At 42.9% G+C, this 17,252-nt stretch overlaps 1 protein-coding gene across 12 annotated transcripts in view; it reads left to right on the top strand.

Moving 5' to 3' along the window:
• LMO7 (LIM domain 7) overlaps positions 1-17,252 on the top strand; it is a 139,322-nt gene that overhangs the window by 45,430 nt on the left and 76,640 nt on the right. For 8 of the 12 annotated variants that reach the window (XM_074564052.1, XM_074564043.1, XM_074564035.1 and 5 more), the window contains exon 4: positions 15,113-15,219. In XM_074564052.1, coding sequence (XP_074420153.1) covers positions 15,113-15,219 — 107 coding nt within the window. Of the gene's footprint in view, positions 1-14,593; positions 15,015-15,112; positions 15,220-17,252 lie in introns of those variants that run through there. The other 4 variants (XM_074563969.1, XM_074563945.1, XM_074563961.1 and 1 more) reach the window with 2 other exon arrangements.

The following is a 17,252-nucleotide window of genomic DNA, read 5'->3' as shown; positions in this document are numbered from 1 at the left end:
GAATATTAGCACCAAATGTCATCTTCATGAAGCTCTTCAGCTTTGGCAGAGGGTTTTTTGGTGACCTTTTGTTTCCCTTTCACACAAGAGAATAAAACTGCACACCTCTAGGCAGTCCCAGGTTTGAACATGTGCATCTGAAATATTGTAGAGCGGGATTTTTTTGTTCTACTGGGGAATTAGGGTTCCTTTAGGGTGAGGAGCATCTTGCTAGTTTTCCAGGCAGGATTTTTTAAAACACTTACTTTCCTGGTTCATCAAGGCCCAACATGCCCTTCTGACAAGTGCTACTCAAACATCATTCCCTCTCTTTAATGCAATCTAATATAACACCACTACATTCTATAATTTACTTTTCAATGTATCAGAAGGTATTCATTTCACTTGTACCAAGACAACCACCTCAAACAGTGGAGGAGAGCGAGTTTGTTATGGAGGTCATCAGCTTATACCTCCTAACCAGGAAAGTCAGGAATAATAAAGGAAAGAAGGGATAAATATGAAAGAAAACTATACCAAAATGAAAGGGGAGATAAAGACGGATGGAGAAGATAAAAATGTTGCCATTAGAAAATATTTTTCTGAGCTTTTGTGCCTAACACTTTGCAAACCGTGGAACCGCCCTGGTACTTCCTTATCTCTTGTCATCAAGTAGAGCGGGCCAAAATTTCCTTTTCTGTGGGAAAGTTTTCTTGACAAGGTTGGCTTTTTCTTTTTTGTGTGTGCGTGTGTGTTGCAGGGGAACGGCATGCAGATGACATTTTGACTTTATTATAGGACACTTCAAAAACAATTTTTCAGGTAAAATCCACGCAAAGTGAAGATTATTTCAGTTGTATGTTTTATTTAGGAGTTAGTTACAAAATGCCTTCTCTAGATTACTTAGAATCAAATTAGCTGTGTTTTACACTGAAATTTAAAAAATCTGATGGTAATATTAATACAAGTTGATTTATTTTAATTTAAAAGAATAATCGATTTTTCAAAGCAGCTCTGCTTCCAAAGTTCATTTCTTCATGCTGAAAATCCTGCCTATTTATTTTCTCCTGCTGTTCACCTCCTTCTGTTTGCTATAGCCTTTATATTGGTCCATGTTTAGTGTCTTCTTGCATTCTGTATTTTTTTTAAATGATTTGAATTTTTAAATATTAAACCCCTCCTCTGTGACTTTGACTAGTATGGGCTACGTTAGTAATATTAATAGTAGCTTTTTAGCTAATTAGTAATATTAGGAATTATTAGTTGCTACACTAGTAATATTAATAGTAGCTAATTAATAGTCTGGTATGAGAAAATGAGTAAAAGAGAACTTCTTTCTATTCCTCATGAAAAAGGAGGAAGAGCAAATACACAAATACATGGACTGAGTTACAAAAAAACTACTGTTGTTTGCTTTGATACCAGACACCAAAAAATAAAGGCTCAAACCTGGATGGAACTGCTGGTTGTGCAGCAACTAAGTGTCAAAAAACACTCATAAGAAATAGCCTCGTAAATTTAGGTCAAGAGCTGACTAATGAGCTGATAACCATTTGACATGCTCTGTTTGCTTGCCTGACTTTTTCTTTTGCAGTGATGAGGGAATAATACCGAGTGATGTGGAGCATTGCTTTTTTTTCTTCTGAAGGTGTAAGTCACCTTTTTGAAGAGTACCAGAACATATCGTGACTAACATGGCAGTTGCGGGCTCTACCTTAAGCCTTGTCTCCATCACCGTCTGTCGTGGTTGACCTGGGTCTTGGGATTTTGATTTGTCTGTGGACTGTAAATTCAGAGGTACAGGGTGAGTGCGTATGCAGCAGTGCTGCGAAGAGTGAAGTTGCGTAAATCCTATTTGATGGCTTTCACCTGGAAGCTGATTAGTCTGGAATTGCTTTTCATAAGGCAACGCACAAGATGATACATGTCTTTTTCTGAGAAGCTGATAATTTCAATGTGTGATCAAAGTTAAAGAGGCATCATCGCCCGTTTTCCGGATGAATATGCTCAACAAGTTGTTGGGGAATTCAGAAAGACAAGGCTTTTAAGAGACTTCTAGTTACTTGGCATAATCCTTACATGAGTGGAGATTTTTGTTTTACAGCAATTGGTGTTTCTTCTGACTTTCAACTTAAATATGTCTAAAACTGAAGTAAGGGGGAGAAAATTAAAGTGGATATGGTCTGACAGAATTCATGCCCTGTCAGAATGCGTCACACCCCCACGCATCCAACGTGTGCTCTGCTTTATAAGGCAGCCTGTACATTTAATGCAGGTTGAGGAGCACTTCAGATGGCAGAAGCGAGGTGAGGTTCCTCCTTATAGTAGTAGTTATCTACCTCTTTTCATTCAATATCCTTTTTATGCTGCAGGTGATAAAACTTCCTAAAAGTTTTATTTTCCTTTTTCTTGTGGGAAGCAAAAGATGTGTGGGGAATGGGAAACATCGCAAACATTCTTGAAAAGGGTAGAAAGGAGGACCCTGGGAACTGCTGACCTGTCTGCCTCACCTCTGTGGCTGGGAGGATCATGGAACAGATCTTCCTAGAAGCTATGCTAAGGCACGTGGAGCACAGGGAGGTGATTCGAGACCAAGGGCAAGTCCTGCCTGACCAACGTAGTGACCTTCTGTGATGGAGAGACTACACCAGTGGACAAGGGAAGAGGTACGGATGTCATCTATCTGGACTTCTGTAAGGCCTTTGACATGGTCCCCCACAACATCCTTCTTTCTAAATCAGAGACATATAGATTTGATGGATGGACTATTCAGTGGATGAAGAATTGGCTGCATGGTTATCCAGTGGGTAGTGGTCAATGGCAGCTCAATGTCTAGATGGAAATTGGTGACAAGTGGTGTCCCTCAGGGTCTGTATTGGGACCAGTACTGTTTAATATCTCCATCAATGACGTAGACAGTGGGATCAAGTGCACCCTCAGCAAGTTTGCCAGTGACACCAAGCTGGGTGGTGCGGTTGACACAGATAGAAGGATGGGATGCCATCCAGAGCTCAAGGCATGGGCCTGTGTGAACTTCCTGAGGTTCAACAAAGCCAAGTACAAGGTCCTACACCTGGGTCAGGGCAACCCCCAGTATCAATAGAGGCTGGAGGATGAAGGGATTGAGAGCAGCCCTGCCAAGAAGGACTTAGGGGTACTGTTGGATGGGAAGCTGGACATGAGCTGGCAATGTGTGCTCACAGCCCAGAAAGCCAACTGTATCCTGGGCCGCATCAAAAGAAGTGTGGCCAGCAGGTCAAGGGAGGTGATTCTGCCCCTCTACTCTGCTCTGGTGCGAGTCCAGCTCTGGAGCCCCCAACATAAGAAGGACATGGACCTGCTGGAGTGAGTCCAGAGGAGGGCCACAAAGGTGATCAGAGGGCTGGAGCACCTCTCCTGTGAAGACAGGCTGAGAGAGTTGGGGTTGTTCAGCCTGGAGAAGAGAAGGCTCCAGGGAGACCTTACAGCAACCATTCAATACTTATAAGCCCCCTATAAGAAAGATGGAAACAGACTTTTTAGCAGGGCCTGTTGCGATAGGAGAAGGGGTAATGGTTTTTTAAAAAAAGAGAGTGGATTTAAGCTAGATACAAGGAAGAAACTTTTTATGATGAGGGTGGTGAAACACTGGAATAGGTTTCCCAGAGGGTAGTAGCTGCCCCATCTCTGGAAACATTCCAGGTCAGGTTGGATGGGGCTCTGAGCAACCTGATCCGGTTGATGATGTCCCTGCTCATTGCAGGGGGGTTGGACTAGATGACCTTTAAAGGTCCCTTCCAACCCAAACCGTTCTATGATTATTTTTTCAATAAAGAAATGGTACTTGCCAAGAAGGATAGCATAACTTTTAAGTGATCATATTTTAGTGTATTTAAAAAACAAACAGGCAGTTTGAGGCACTGTTTCTGTGGGTTTGTCTCGTCCCCCCCACCCCAGATGCTTCAGCCTTTTATTATACTTAGCTTGAAACCTGTCTGCTCTGGTAAATGATATAGTCTCATGAAATACTGAAAAGCATTTTAATGTATAGTGGTATGTTTACTGCATTGGTTTAAGTAACATCTTCAGATCTTTAAAAGTGCTTCAACCAGATGAGGACTTCTACCTGACTGTTACCAAACAGGTGACTGGGATACACCTTAAGTATCTAGTTTTGTTCTGACAAGTGCAATTACATGGGAGGGAAAACTTCTTTCTTTGATCAGTGGTCCAGCTGAAGTGCTCAAACAAGTCCCCTGGACATTAAAGAATTTATATTAGTCTGAGAAAATATCTTTTCACTTGGGAAGTGATCATCAAATAACATGTTAAATTTCTTACTTAATGAATTTTAGTGAGATTTTTGTCAGTGCTACGAAAAATGCAATTGGAAGTTAGCCTGTGTGTTTCTGTTGTAAAATTCCCAAGTTTCAGTTATCGTTACTTCAAACTCCTAAGCAGATGTTGCTTCAAATTTGGGAAAATGATGGACACATGAACTGGGGGATGAAAATCCCCATTTAAAAAAAAAAAAGTTATGAATTTTTGCTCTTTATAAATGTATGAAGCATTTTTAAAACTTACATAAACAGTTTTAAAAATGTTAGATCTCGGAATGCTTTGCAAAGAGCTCTTTGCCGTGGTTTCAGTTCTGTACCTGAAGATAGCAGAGCGTAGGCAGAGGGAGTTTTAGCAACTTTCCTGAGGTCAATCAGTAAGTCAGAGTAGGGTAGAGGTGAAATTTTGACTTTCAGTCCAATTCTCTGTCAGACTATACTGCAAACCAAAAAAAAAAAAAACCAACAAAAAAAAAAACAACCCCAAAAAAGTATGTCTGACCTGAGTTTTGAGAACCTAAAACTATAAATTAGCAAATGTCAGGAGTGATGCAAGACCTGATAGGAATGTTATGTGGAACTATAAATCACTTCTGGTACTCCTTCTACTGTCTTATGGGAAAGAGGAATGTGGCTTTTATGGAAATACCTCTGTTAGACAATTAAGAAAAGAGGGTTGTGGGCTAGAAAGGAAGTACGGTTATTAATAGTTAGAGATGACATTGTTCTGTAGTCTTTCAATGCCTGATAGTGGGAGTATGTAATCTCGGCAGTGGTTTACTGATGTTTTGTGCCCTTCTGCTTGAAAACATATGGTCCGTTTCAGCCTTAGCTCTGAATTTCCTTTAATTGTTTTCTGTTGCTGCCTAAACGCTTTGAAATGTAGGGTGTGGGGAAAGGGGAGGTTGATGCAAACTCTTTGTGACATTTTTAGTAGCTGCTCAAGACTTCGATCAGGCAGAATGAAACCCAGACGCTGGATTGAACTTGACAGGTTTTGGGTGGGTGATGATGAAGTGAAATGTATCTAGGAGACGTTACTGGGGAGAAATTAAATGAGCGCAGCCCCCAAGAAATGGCGGTTTAACTACTTGCTGTGGTCTCTTGTCAGCGGACGGCAAGTGCTGCGCCTGTCGGTTGATCTCCATCAATCAGAAGTAGTATTTTGGGGCTGCTTTAAATGAGATCATGTCTTGCAAACTGATGCTTCCAGCCTGTTACTGGGATGAGATGTCAAAATGCTAATTAATTAATTTAAAAATTCTTGTAAACAAACTATAAAGTAGTATGATTGGCAGCAAGAACTTTCTAATGTGGAAATTTTTCATGCCCCTCCCTGCTCTAAACCAAAGCTCTGAAAAAGTATGACCTTTTTTGCCTTAACTTGCCAGCGCTTAACAAAATACATAAATATGGTTGCCAAACAAACTGCAAAAAATTTCCATTTATCAACTCAGTCAGGTGTAGTCTGTGGTATACTCTGCCATTTGTATGCTATTTTTATTTCCTTAAATAACTGATGACTGTTTCTGTGTTTGTAAAGAAACATTCCTTCCTAACTGGAAAAAAAATGTCAACCACGTAGAAAAGGTACACACCTTAAATCATACTTGAGACATTCATCATCTGATTTCTCTTCCCTTTGCCAAGGAAGTGCGGTTTTCAGATTTCTTGCGGCAGTGGGTGTTTATCTGTGTTAAATCTTCATCAGCTGGACACTACGGTGCTTTTCTTCCTGGCTTGTCAAATACTTTATTGATGTGCGGTGCTTAAAACTCATGGCAATTTCCAAAGAAAGTAGATGTTAATTGCATCGGCGACAATTTATTTTTTTTTTTTTTCCCTGTGGTATCAGTGCTGGAGCTGTACAGCTGTGCTACTCACTCCTTTGTTTGGTACGAAATCCTCATACCACATCTTTTAACGCCTGTCTGAACACCTCCGTGCCTGTGTGCCCGTGCTGAATCACCCTCCTCCGGTGATGTGTATGTAAAAGAGCTCCCAAATACGATGCCAACACCAAATGCTGCCGAACGCAGGATGCCGAGCCGCTGCAGCTGCGGTCACCGAGCTCACTTTCTGTGGGGCATGAGGACAGGGAGGACACGAGGAAGCCTGGCATTAATGCGGGAGTTCAGATGGGCTGCGAGGTAGATCATCTCCAAATCTGCCTGTTTATTTGGGAGCTTCTCTGCACTACGGGATGAGCCCACATAGGGCAGGAAGGGTTAAACAAGGTAGTAGGATGCTAATCCTCTTGAGAAACAAAAGAAGTTTGGCTGCTGAAGGAAGCAAAGTTAGAGGAAACTTCCAAATTCTCTTTTAGGAAGAGTGAAGTGCTAACTCGTAGTCTAAAAATCAGGGACTACGTGAATTGAGGATCTGAGACAACTTGCTCTGTTTCAAGCCCTGTGTACAGAGCGGTTGAATTTCATCTCTAGCAAATGGTTAACCTGTGTGAGCAAAACAGAAAAAACTTCTGTTTACAAATAAAAAAAAAAAAGGAGAGGGGGAAAGCAATCTCTGCCAAAACTTTGTGTTTTGAGAACAAGAGGTCTTTACTTCTTTTAGTACTCATTAGGCTTCAGGGGAGTTTCACCTTTAAGTGGATTACTGTCATTCCAGTTCTGTGTAGTGGGGTGACTTGGCACTGAAGTATTTTACACACTTCGCTTATAAAGTCTGTTTTGTATAAACCGTTCGGGGTGAAAAGCACATCACTTGATTATTATTTTTTTTTTTTTTTTTTTTCCCCTTGACTGGAATGCAAGTAACTGGTGGGAAAGTTAAGGCTTGTCTAAACACGGAATAGCCTGGGATGGTTATTCCATATTGTCTTTCAGAGCCTATACTTTCTTTACAGTAAGAATGTCCTGCAAGTGGGAGGGCTAAATTCCCTTTGTCTTGTCCAAAATGGGATGAAGCTGTGAAGTACAGAGACCTCTCTCGAATAACAGGGCATGCCTGCCCTGTGCCCATGTGCTGTACTCTTGCCCTTCTGCTTTCCAGCTGGCCTTATTTGGTACCAGTGACATGCCAGAAACTCACCTGCAGTTTACAACCTGGTATTCGCTCTCTCTCTTATCAATAGAAGGCTCATTTGGTAGACGACGTTGCTGCAATATAGGGCTGTAATGTCATAGCAAAGGTTATGCTGTTGCACAGTGAGAGACGTGGGCCTGGGAGGGATTTTGAATCACTGGGGACAGTTGGGCCCTTCCTGTGTCAAGGACCTCGAAAACCGTCAACTCAGAAGTTCTGCTTAAAAAAAAAAAAAAAAAAAGCCCATTAATTTTTGTTGTGTGTTTTCCTTAATCCCATTAGTCCCGCTGGAATGAAACTCTGGAGCTCAGCGCTGCAAGAGGTTGCAGGCAATGGGGTGAGCTGGGCAAAGGTCTTCTGCTGGCTGTTACACACGTTGGTGGGCAGTTCCAGGAGCTGAGGAACAAACTCTGGGGATGATCCTTCCACACACACCTTGGTCTTACAGTGATCCGTGATGACTGGCTACTGTCATTGCAGATGGAGTTGGGGTTTCAGGGATGGATGGGCCTTTTTGTCCAAAACCAGAATGGTACTTATCTAAGGCTGCTTCAGAATGTGGTTTCCATAATGATTGAGCCCTGAGACACGTGAATTTCAATGGTGAAGTGGAACACGATGATTTACAGTTATTAGTACTGGGAGCACCAAGGTGAGGGGAGAGTTTATGCAGAAAGTGTCATTCCTGTATTCTAGCGACAGGAACACCTGCTTTTTTGAGAGGAAAGCTGGAAGTGAATCGTTAAAAGAGTTGGTATCTGTAATTGTGTGTAGAGCTGGGGCAGGGAATCCCTGCGTCGAGGATCACAGTAACTTATTATTTTACCCAATGTGGAAAAACAACGAAGGGCACACAGAGGGGAGTGGCAAAGCAATTAGCACCGTTTCTGATCTTTGGCCAATACAGTGCTCTGTGCATGCTGTTATAGGTGGGATAATTTACCCAACAGAAGCCTTGAGGTCACTCTAAGTCAAATTATGCCTGCAGGATGAGCATTTTAATTATTATTTTTAGTTTTGGGCCCCAAAAGGGAGGGAACAAGTAGTTTAGCCATTCCACCCACTTCTCCTCCTCCTTTCAGTTCAAGGTCGAACCCGTTAGCAGCCTTCAGAGAAACAGCAGGAGCTGGGATCGCAGTCTACAGACAGGGGTGTGTGGGTGACAGGTGACTGAGCATCCCCAAGTGCAAGGCCAAGGTGGTAATTGGGAGTTCCTGGCTCCCAGGCCTGTGGTCAGACCACAAGGTTGGTTCAGGCCCGTTCCCTGCTCTCCCCCTCACCCTTTCTGCCCCCACCCGCAGCCAGCCCTAATAACCGAAACGTACCTCCGAGGAAGAGCAAGTTACCTGACTTGTTCAACGAGCTCCTGCTGTAGGTTTCTTCCCTTACCCCACCTCCGAATATAAACAGCGCGTAGCTGTGCAGCGATGCTGCTGCGAAATGCAGCTGCAAATTCTGTATTAAACGGACTTGAGACAGCTTTACTGGTCAGTATAATGCTGCGTCTATGAAAAACACTTTCTGCTTTTTTAAAAAAATACCTCTTTTTGTAATGGAAATAGGCCCTTACTGATGGGGATGCAGGTGCCATTACGGAGGGTTTGTCTTGAATGCAGAGCTGAAGGAGACAGAGTATAAGCTTTCAAGACGACTCCAAACATCTTCATAAATGTAATGCTAAGAAACATGCCTGTTAAAGATGATCTATTCAGATGATTTTTCAGAATTCTGTAGCCAAAGAACTGCACCACTTTTTGTTGCTAGGCACTGTAGGTACTAAGTAGTTTTTTCTTTCCTTTTTTTGTGAGCCTGGAAATGGAAAACAACTTCTGGCACCAGATCGCAGTCTGCATGATGCTGTAATACTTCCATGCAAATAGGCTTCACGGTCCTGGGAGCATCAGGTGTCATTATGAAATTATGTTTCCATCCTTCCCCTTCCTACTCTGAAAAAAAAAAACCAAAAAAACAACCCCAACCCAAAAATCTAAAAACCCCAACAAAAAAACCAAACCAAAACAGAGCTTGTATAGCAGTAGAGGCAAAGGCTTTAACTAAAATGGTGACTATTTGCATAAGAGTAAGAGATGACAGACTGTCTTCATCTATTGGCTGATGCAGCCAGGAAAAACAGAAAAACACGGTGTTAATTAAATTGTTTTTCTTCCAGATGCCAACTGAATTGAAAGATGTGCCATAACTTGTATCCCCTATGAGATCTCGCTGTGTTTCGGTGCATGCGTAGGGTTTCAGAGAAACAGTTAGCTAGGGAGAAGACTTACCACACAGCATGGCTGCACCCTAAAGAAAGCGAATGTATTTACACACTTGTTTAAATTAATATTCATGCCCCACCCAGATAATCACGATAATGAGGGATTTATTTTTTTAATTAAATTGCAGCTCAAATACACAAGCCAAATTTAGTGTGATGTTGCATTGCATGCAAGTAGTCAAAATAAGTTGGGATTTAAACATTCTTATATGGAGACCTCTCTTCTTAATTACCTTTTACTTCATGCTCTTTTACTTTAGAGATTTTTAAAATTCTTTTTGTATTTTACCCACTGTATGCCCCTTCTCAGGTTGGGTTTTTTTTTCTCCTACTTAAAGTCAGCTCTTTTTTGATTGTTTTTGCATGTCTACTCCTGTCTTTTCCCTCATTTCCCTGTTGCTCTTGCTATTTTTTTTTCCATTTTAGAAGTGCCCTTTCTTTTTTCCCCTGTGTTTTTATGTGTTGAGGAACCTATGTACTTCCCCACCACCACCTCACCAGCGCTATACATTTGTCTTCCTTTTCATAATGCCACATCATCTTTGTCTCAAGTTCTTGCCTTGGTGACAAACAGTAGGAGCTGATAACAGTTGCAAACACAGCTGGAGTACTGCATCCAAGACATGTTGGAGCGAGTCCAGAGGAGGGCCACGAAGACGAACAGAGGGATGGACTATCTCCCCTATGAAGACAGGCTGAGAGAGTTCGGGTTGTTCAGCCTGGAGAAGAGAAGGCTCTGGGGAGACCTTATGACAGAGTTCCAGTACCTAAAGGGGGCCTACAGGAGAAATGGGGAGGGATTCTTTATGAGGGAGTGGAGCAATAGGACGAGGGGTAATGGCTTCAAACTGAAAGAAGGTAGATTTAGATTAGATATTAGGAAGAAATTCTTTACTGTGAGGGTGGTGAGGCACTGGAACAGGTTGCCCAGAGAAGCTGCAGATGCCCCACCCTTGGAGGTGTTCAAGGCCAGGCTGGATGGGGCTTTGAGCAGCCTGGTCTAGTGGGAGGTGTCCCTGCTCATGGCAGGGGGCTTGAAACTAGGTGATCTTTAAGGTCCCTTCCAACTCCAACCATTCTGTGATTCTATGACTATTGCTAGTCATGATCCCCTAATTTTTTAGATTACTTTTTTTAATTATTATTTTTTAAAGGAAGGTGTTCATATCGTCATGTTTTCCCATACAGCGACTGCCTGCCTTCTTCTTCGCAGTCTGGAGGATAGTGATGGGAATGAGGAGCCCTGCAACAGCAAACCTGCTCTTCCCACCACATTCACGTGCTGGAGCTGCAGAGCTCTGGCGCAGCCACCCTGCCCCTTGCCAAGGAGCAGAAGCAGCACTTAGGGCTGGCCAGGAAGGGCAAGGAAAACTCAGCTCTTTCCTCTCCTCACGTCCATGAGGTTGCAGGAGTGAGAAGGGCAACCCCACTCTTCTAGGACATTGGAGGGAGGGCATGGACCATAGTCTCACTTTCTATATGGGCCATGCCATCTCAATCTCCTTCTCAACGTTCGTTAGAGGGGGATGCTTTAGCAACAGATAGAGGGAAGGTTTTGTGACTAGTGATGCCCTGTGGGGACCAGAAAGGCAGGTGCATGCCTGAAAGCATGCGGTGTTGTTTGCCATTCCTCTGAACGATGGTATTTAAATGCCTGCTCGTGGATGACCTGCTTCCCACTGCTGGCTCCGTCTCTCCCGTGTTTCGACTTTTACAGAGTTTTTGGGTGCGGTTTACTTTGAAGTTTGAGGCAAAAATGAAATGCTGAAAGGTAATAGCTCTACCTAGTCAGCGTTCCGCGGTGTGTGTTTAATGTAAGTCTGTTAGGGTGTGGGAAACTCCAGTCGTGCTGGGAGTATCTGAAATGCTCTGCTGTTTTATCATGCAGTAGTCTGGGGGAAAAAAAATTCAAAAATTCAGCCTCCCCTCCCGCCCCCCAGTCTCATTCCAACCTCTCCACCTCCTCCCACCAAAACACTTAGAAGTAGTAATAACATAAGGGAATTGTACTTGAATTTTGTGGTTAAGGCTTTAGGCTTTGTTTTTGTTGTCATTTAAGACCTGTAATTGTATGATGCTAATTCCAACTGCAGATGCTCACAGAAATGTATTGGTCAAGCTCTGTATTAAAATCATCTAGTTGATTTTGTCCCTATTAGTCAGTTGAGAAGCATTCTTTTTTTTAGTGGTCAGAAGCCTTATGTTTTCTGCATAAATGTATTTGATCTACCTGACCATGGATCCTTGCTTTTGGACTTGGCAGCTCTTCTCTTCCCTTCTGGTGTTGCTCCCCTCATTCTGGTAGATGGCAGCAGTATTGCCTCTCATACTCCATTTTATTGGTGTGACTGGAACCAGGTTCTCCAGTTCTCTCCATTATATAGGGCCCTTGTCTTCCCCTCATCATACTGCTCTTTCTCCGCAACTCTGCTAATTTGAACATTTCTGAAATTTAAACATCCTGCCCTCATTTACAGAGACTGGGAAGCCCTTGGTGGCAGAGGCGGAGTGTGGACGCAGGCATGAAACCCTTTTTTTCTCAAGCACACTGCTTGGGTGACTTGTGGTCACCGGGGCGCTAGGCCTGGTATGTTGTGCTTCTCCAGGCTTTTGAGTTCTGAAAAGAACCCTTTTTGTGGAGTACGATGAGATTCAGATTGCAATATACCCTTTGGAGCTGAAGAGGTAACGACCATTAGTCTTCTTAAAGTACAGTTATGTTGGTAAAAGGAATAGCATGATGGCTTCTATATTTGAGCACATTAATCACTGAACAATGTTCACGTTCACATTTCTAATGATAAATCTAATTGCAAGGTTGATAGCTTGTCATTTTTTTTTCTGCTCATTTCTGTGGTGCTATTTTAAATTCATTTTCAGGTTCATTATTCTGGTAGGGTTTAAAACGGCTGCTAGCTATTTCAAGACCTTTAGCTTCTGTGATTTACTACGATGATTAGGGATGGTCAAGAATAACTTGGCAAGGACAGTATTTAGAAGTGCTGATTTGTTGAAATTCTACCTTTTTGTGTCAATATCCAAACCTGAACAATATCCTTTTGGGTAACCTCTCTTGATGCTCTGGGGGTGAATTCCAGGCCCTGAGTGGAGGAGAGCTGGTGTTGGGGCAATCACCTGCGAGATGGTAGGTGTGATCGAACTGCTGGCTTGGGAGCTGGGGGGAGGCGGATTTTGAACCATGTTTTATCCTGCACAGAGTAGCTGTGTTCTGCCTCCTGTGTTGTCTCCCCCTGCCTCTGACCCGTTTCTGAAGGTCTTGACTCATGTGGGTGATGATATTCTCAGGGGCTGTCAGTGTTGTTTATCAGAAGGTTGGTATTTGATGGGTTTAATTGCTGCGACACCTTCAAAGGTAATTCTCTTGTACTCCCAACAGTTTGGTAGTTGTGCAGCCGAGCAGCCGCTGATGAGCAATTCCTCTGCTTTGTTTTCATTGCACTCAGGGTGTAGGCAGCATCCATTTCTCTAAATCTCTGAGTCTTCTTCCTTGTTTACCTGCACAATGTGCTCATTCTCCGCAGTTCAGTTGACATAACCCGTAAGTTTGGGAGTTTACTCCTGAGTTTTGGTGCCTGGTCAGACCAATCAGGGCATGCTGCCTTGGTGTTGGTGTCAGTTCTGTTCATGATCTTGCAAGTGCTTGTTTATTCTGCTGTACTGCTTTCTTCTGTTGGCTTCCCTGCCTGTTTCTTGCACTCCTCAGAGCCCCAAATACTGACCTGATAGTTGCATGTGTCTTGTTGTTTAACAAGTAGTTCCTCTCCTTCTCTCAATGGGACTTTAACCTGTGGTCTCTTGCATGCAGAAGAAACAATGCCTCCTCAAGTCCTTGGGGTTTTGGTGCTAATGTGACAATTATTAATTGACTAAAAATGCCATATTTAGCCAGCTTTCCCTGTAGGGGCGTTGCATGGGAAGGAAAAGTAAAAGCCTCTCTTGAGGTTGCATCCCCAATGTGAAGCCCTACCTTGGCCACCTGTGCCAGCAGCCCCTTGGGTACCGCAGGATCTGGTGACGAGGCAGAGGTGAGGTTGCCTGTCCTCCATCCTTCTCAGCCCCTTCTGCTCATCCACCATCGTGTCATGTCCCCCATCATCATTGTCATGTTGTCTCCCCTGCCCCAGCAGAACAGCCCCCGTTAGGCTTTGGGGCATAACCTTCACGGCGCGAGACACTTGGCGATCTTTCGGATGTGGTAACGCGGAGCCTGCAGCCTGCATGGGGAATACCTTGTTCAAGTATTTTCCTTGAATGAAGCCATGTTTACAGACTGATAAGAAATACTAGAATCCTAGGGACCTTCAAAACAGAAGGTTGTGGGGATTCTTGGGTTTGCTTTACTTTTTTTTTTTAAGTATTTATTTTACTTTTTAAAGTCTGTATTAGAAGCAGCTGCTGTTCTCTCTCTGGATTTTTTTTTTTTTAATAAATTTTAAATTATGGAATAATTGTAACATCCAGCGAATATATGTTTAAAAAAAAAAAAAAGTTTAAAGTGTATTAAACTGGTGAAGCGGAGCTTTTCCATACTGTGAAACTCTGATGCCAGTACCTTCACTTAAAAACCCTTTGAATGACAGGGCTGTGCGTAGTTTTAGGATTAAGTAACTTTGTGTACCTTTTCCCGTGGCTTCCAGCTGAAGGGAGCAAGTGCGCAAGAGGGCACATTCTTTTGTTGTTGATAGCATTCCGCCTTAACGAGAAGGAATTTCTTGCCTATTGTTTATGAAGTGGAAAGAGATCACAAGTTGTATAATCTCTCTCTATATCGTCAGATTTATTTTTATTTTTTTAACCTTGCTCTTGCCATTCGGTTGATCTGCAGCAGGTGCAGCGAGTGGGTGCTGTGATACACCGCACCTATATTTCGGTAGATATTGGTGTGATCTGGGGGGGAAGGGCGGGGGGGGGCAGGTTGTGGAGTGGAAGGGGAGGAACGCAAAGGAGGGGAAAACCCCCCAAGTAAGGAAGCAGCAGAGCTGAATACAGTTTGGTTTCTGTCTCTCCGTAGCTTTGCTCAGCAACCAAACCCAGGCTCCAGGTGCAGTATTCCCTCGTCGGTCTGTGAGCATAGAAACAGCGCGTCCCTCCTCTTCTTCCTCCCCTGCCAAGAGTTTCTGGGTGGTGAATGTCAGTAGCTGGAGTTATTTTTAAAGGCAAGAGGTGAGGCTTGTCGTGCAAAGCTAGGAAGAGGGCGTTTGTTTGCTGAGCAGAGCTGACATCAAAGTGGAGATTGCTGCCTACTGGCTCGCCACTGCCTTATGCCAGGTAATCTTTAACATACCCCTCAGTCACCGAGATCGCAACCCAGCCTGCCCCTGCGCCTGAGAAACGACCTGCGTTTATGATCCAGAAGACTGCTTTTTTTCAGGATTATTTCCGTGAGCTGGACTTTGACATTTAAAGGCTCGCGCTAATCATCTTGCAAAACCTGCTTAGTGCTTTTAACTGAGCAACTGCTTTCTACTTCTCTTCGCAGGATAACATAAATGTTTTTCTGAAAGCGTGCGAAAATATTGGACTGAAAGAAGCTCAGCTTTTTCACCCAGGAGATCTCCAGGATTTGTCCAATCGAGTTACAGTCAAGTGAGTTTTGTGGTTTTGTTCTTTCCCTTTCCTTCTCCCTCTAAGCTGTTTAACAGTCCTTTTTTTTTTTTTTTTTTTTTTAATGTTTGCCTATGGAAAATTTTTCTTTTAATCTGGTACGAGCAGTTCTGAATACTGTGGTGAGGGTTTAAGCGTTGTTAAGGCTGGTAGATAAGATTGCACAAATTTAATTTAAAAAATGAAGTGTTATTATGCCTTACAAGCAAGCTAATTGTTAATGAATATTTTCAGCGTTTAATGTATGAGAGGGAAGCTTTTCAGGCTATTGTAAACTTGGAGCAAAATTAGCTGTTAAATGATATCGGAAGCATCGCTTCCCTTTATGCTTAGAGATTACCGAAGTAAAATCTGAAAGGCTGAGGTGGTACTTCTGTTACTTATCTGAACAGCTCTGAGGCTCTGGTACCACGTTCCTAAAGCACCCCTGGTCTTCCCACTCCGAAAATTAATCAGATTTTTGTCACCGAATGTCACATCTCCTGTCAAGGAGTGTGTGTGTGTGAGTAGAAACCAAGTACTGAATTGCACAAAGGGTAATTGTCATGTTTACAGAGAAAAGAGTTTTCCTGTGAAATAGCAGTGGTTTGGTTCTGAAATATAGTAAGTGGATTCTCAGATTTCAGGACTGCTGTGTCTCCCAATACAAGTTTTATTACTAGTTTCTGGGAGATTCAGGTGGAGCGTCTGCAGGTGTCTATATAGACAATTAACAGGTGTTTTAAGACAAATGTGTTGTGGAAAAATATCGTCTCGGGGCATCTTGCTTTTTTACAGTTTTAGCTGTTTTTATTGTGTCGGTAGAAGGGGTGGATTTATTGTTAAGTCTCCAAAAATAAAAGAGAAGCTTTAGTGAGTTTTGCTGGAAAACTGTCAGGTTAAATGTTAAGAACTGATTCTTGTCTTAAGTTACCAGATTTATCAAAGAGGAATAGGCAGTAATATTTCTGTAAAAACAAGGGGGAAAAAATATTGTGAAATGACACATAACCGCTTTAATTAGAAAGAAATCTCTTGTAGGTGGATCAGGTGGTAGCGTGTTGACATACTCTCTGCCTGCTTTCAGAATGAAAGTTCGTACCATTTTGAGGTCTGATACTTGAGAAGGCAACGCGTTTTCCAATCTTTGACTCATGCCCGAAACGTAATTTCTCGCTAATGTGGTGTTTAGGGATTTGGCGCCTTTCCAGGACGCCCATATTCTCCCTCCTCGTTCCTATGTCATGCCAAAAGCTGGAGGGTTGCTAACCTCTGCCATGCTTTAATTGTCCGCAAAACCCTTGCTAAAGTTATTTTTGGTGGAGGTTTGCTGGAAGGGGATAGCTGGGAAGGGTTGGAGGTGCGGGCAGGAGCTGGTCTTCAGCAGCGTCAATAGCGACAAGCTGAAACCCCAGGGAGGTCGAGTTAGCCAACTGTTGTGCAAGGTATGTTGTCCAACTCGTCCCTACGTTAACCGCGGCGCCCAAGTGAGGTCAGCCATGAAATGCATCCAGTGGGTCTCTAAGTGGGGGTTTTTTTTGGGTCCTTTCAGCTCTGCCAGTTCCCTTCCAGGCTCCAGGAGCAGAGAGTAAGCTGGAATTTGAAGTCATCATAAGACAATGGGGCTTTTACATCATACCTACTCATCAGTGGATTAGTTAGTGTTTTTCAAAAACCCAGATTTAACTCTCGAGCAGTTCTTATGGACAGCAACGCAAGGGGTCTGGGTTAAGAGTCGAAAGAGCTGCCAGCAGTATAGCCATGCTCTTTTAATTTGTTTCAGTGTATGTTTGATTTTCCGCGCGTTACTTATCAAATGACAGTCCCACAGTGTGTGTAAAATGCTCATAGAGTAATTCAAAACTTCTGCATCTGAGCATGCTGTAAAGTGGTTACCTAATGATGCTAGCACATTTTGACGTGTTTAGGAGTTTGGGGAGGGATCGGATAGGGAAGTTTGATTCCAAGAAATGAAGGAAATAAGTTATACGAAGATAACTTTCTCCATTGAAAAGTTAATTATGCATCACTTGACT

Source organism: Larus michahellis, chromosome 1, assembly GCF_964199755.1.
Source record: "Larus michahellis chromosome 1, bLarMic1.1, whole genome shotgun sequence".
Taxonomy (NCBI): Eukaryota; Metazoa; Chordata; class Aves; order Charadriiformes; family Laridae; genus Larus; species Larus michahellis.
The sequence above is the reverse complement of the archived record's forward strand: the minus strand, read 5'-3'. Positions and strand labels throughout refer to the sequence as shown.